Genomic DNA, 1,758 nt, shown 5'->3' on the forward strand with positions numbered 1-1,758 from the left:
TTCTCTACTAATTGGAATTTCCTCTTACAGCTTGAGCCTAAGTGTGTCGCAGGATACCCTCTAGGTGATAGTTCTTGATTACTTTTTGAAAAATAGGAGCACTATTTATCAATCTGGAATAAAAGACGTGAGGAAATTCTGTCCTTTTTAAAGACAAACATTTTTGAGGCGAAATACCCAAAAAGAAGTTAGTAAAAAATATAAAGATCGTTTCAGAAACCGGGCATTAGCGATATTCGCTTCGGCAGATATTCCATTTTTGAGCCTTTATTGCGTCAATATCTTCTTTTTTGGTAACTGCTGGCCAATTTTCATTCATCTCATGGCCTGTGGGTGGTGAAGCACAAGGTATATCATCGTCGAAAAGTGTTAGAATGAATGATTTCCATCGCACAAGTTTGTCTTCTCTCTATGACTATTTCGTTATTATTGTGTCTGCTTGCCATTTCTCTTACTTCCTACTGGACATTCAAAGTGCCATATCTTTCTTGAAATTGTCCGGATTTCTTTGGATTCTCTAGGCTTTTATTTTTCTGATGATTTTATAGAGTTGTTTGTATACTGTTGGGTTTTTCTTCTCGCATTTTCGTCTTTTCTCCAGGAAGTCAATGATTTCTTGTCTTATACAGTTTTTCAGTTGTGCGATGTCTATTTGCCTTGTTTGACTATGTCTTTCCACCTCCTGAAATATTTTGCATCTTCTTTGGAAAAGACTCGTAAAGACCATTGATCTTTAAAATCCTGATGTCTCCCAGGCATGCTCCAGTTAGGCATCAGACAATCGGCCGAAGTCGCCTCTAACATGACCAGCGTGGAGAGAATCCTGCAATACACCAAATTGGAGGAAGAAGGCCCATGGGAGCCGCCCCCAGCAGACAGGCCGCCCACTGATTGGCCGCGGGAAGGTCGCGTCACCTTCAAACACGCCTACTTGCGCTACACTCCCGATGGGCCTCCCGCCATCCGGGACCTGGATGTGGAAATTCAACCAGCGGAGCAGATTGGTGTAGTCGGACGCACCGGGGCAGGTAAGAATGTGAATCTTTGTCATTCACCCAACGTAAATCTTTGCTTCTTCAAGGAAAGTCCTCATTGGTGGCCACCTTGTTCCGGCTGGCCTCCATCGAGGGAGAGGTGGAAATTGACGGTCTCAACACCGGAAAAGTGGGCCTGAAGGCGCTGCGCTCTGCAATCTCCATTATCCCCCAGGTGCCCACTCTGTTCTCCGCCAGCCTCAGGTAATAGAAAACTCACATTTAGGAATGTTTTCCGGGCTTTAAAGCCGTGGTCTATGGGAATTTCTTCCTGACGTTTCGTCCACAACTGCGGTGGACATTATCAAAGGCGATGAGGCAGTGGGCGAAGTGATCTCCCGTGCTTTCCGACTAAGACTGCTTCAACTGCTGGATTCCCCGTCGTATTTATGCAGCCCAGCCGTGTGTGCTCATGCGTGGAGGATCGGTGGGGGTTCCAACGCTTCGGCGCACACGCTGTTTGGCGCAAAACGCGCTTCCAATCTGGATTGAGTGCCGTAATTCCTTCTTCTCTGTTAAAGTTGTTTTGGTGTTTAAATATTTCGATGGCCTCTCTGATGAGTCTCAGGTAGTATCTTTCGGATTGGTGCAGAATGTCCACTTCGTCGAAGCGTATTTGGTCTGCTACTGCTGATTTTTCTGTTTGTCTCAATCTGCAACTTCGTTTATGCTTCGTTTTGTGGTGCCGATGTATGCTCTTCCACAGCTGCACGGAACTCTGTAG

At 45.7% G+C, this 1,758-nt stretch overlaps 2 protein-coding genes across 2 annotated transcripts in view; both read left to right on the top strand.

Moving 5' to 3' along the window:
* LOC125502985 (ATP-binding cassette subfamily C member 4-like) overlaps positions 1-770 on the top strand; it is an 11,641-nt gene extending 10,871 nt beyond the window's left edge. Inside the window, exon 9 of the mRNA XM_048662621.1 lies at positions 767-770. Within this exon, the coding sequence (XP_048518578.1) occupies positions 767-770 (4 nt within the window). The remainder of the gene's footprint in view (positions 1-766) is intronic.
* The window catches only part of LOC109546605 (probable multidrug resistance-associated protein lethal(2)03659), a gene marked incomplete at its 5' end in the record, with an annotated part of 17,131 nt that continues 16,143 nt past the window's right edge, over positions 771-1,758 (top strand). Inside the window, 1 exon segment of the mRNA XM_048662696.1 lies at positions 771-1,028. Within this exon segment, the coding sequence (XP_048518653.1) occupies positions 771-1,028 (258 nt within the window).

The sequence above is a fragment of the Dendroctonus ponderosae genome, unplaced genomic scaffold (assembly GCF_020466585.1).
Source record: "Dendroctonus ponderosae isolate FM_Combo_2020 unplaced genomic scaffold, Dpon_F_20191213v2 Dpon_F_20191213_11, whole genome shotgun sequence".
In the NCBI taxonomy this organism is placed as follows: domain Eukaryota; kingdom Metazoa; phylum Arthropoda; class Insecta; order Coleoptera; family Curculionidae; genus Dendroctonus; species Dendroctonus ponderosae.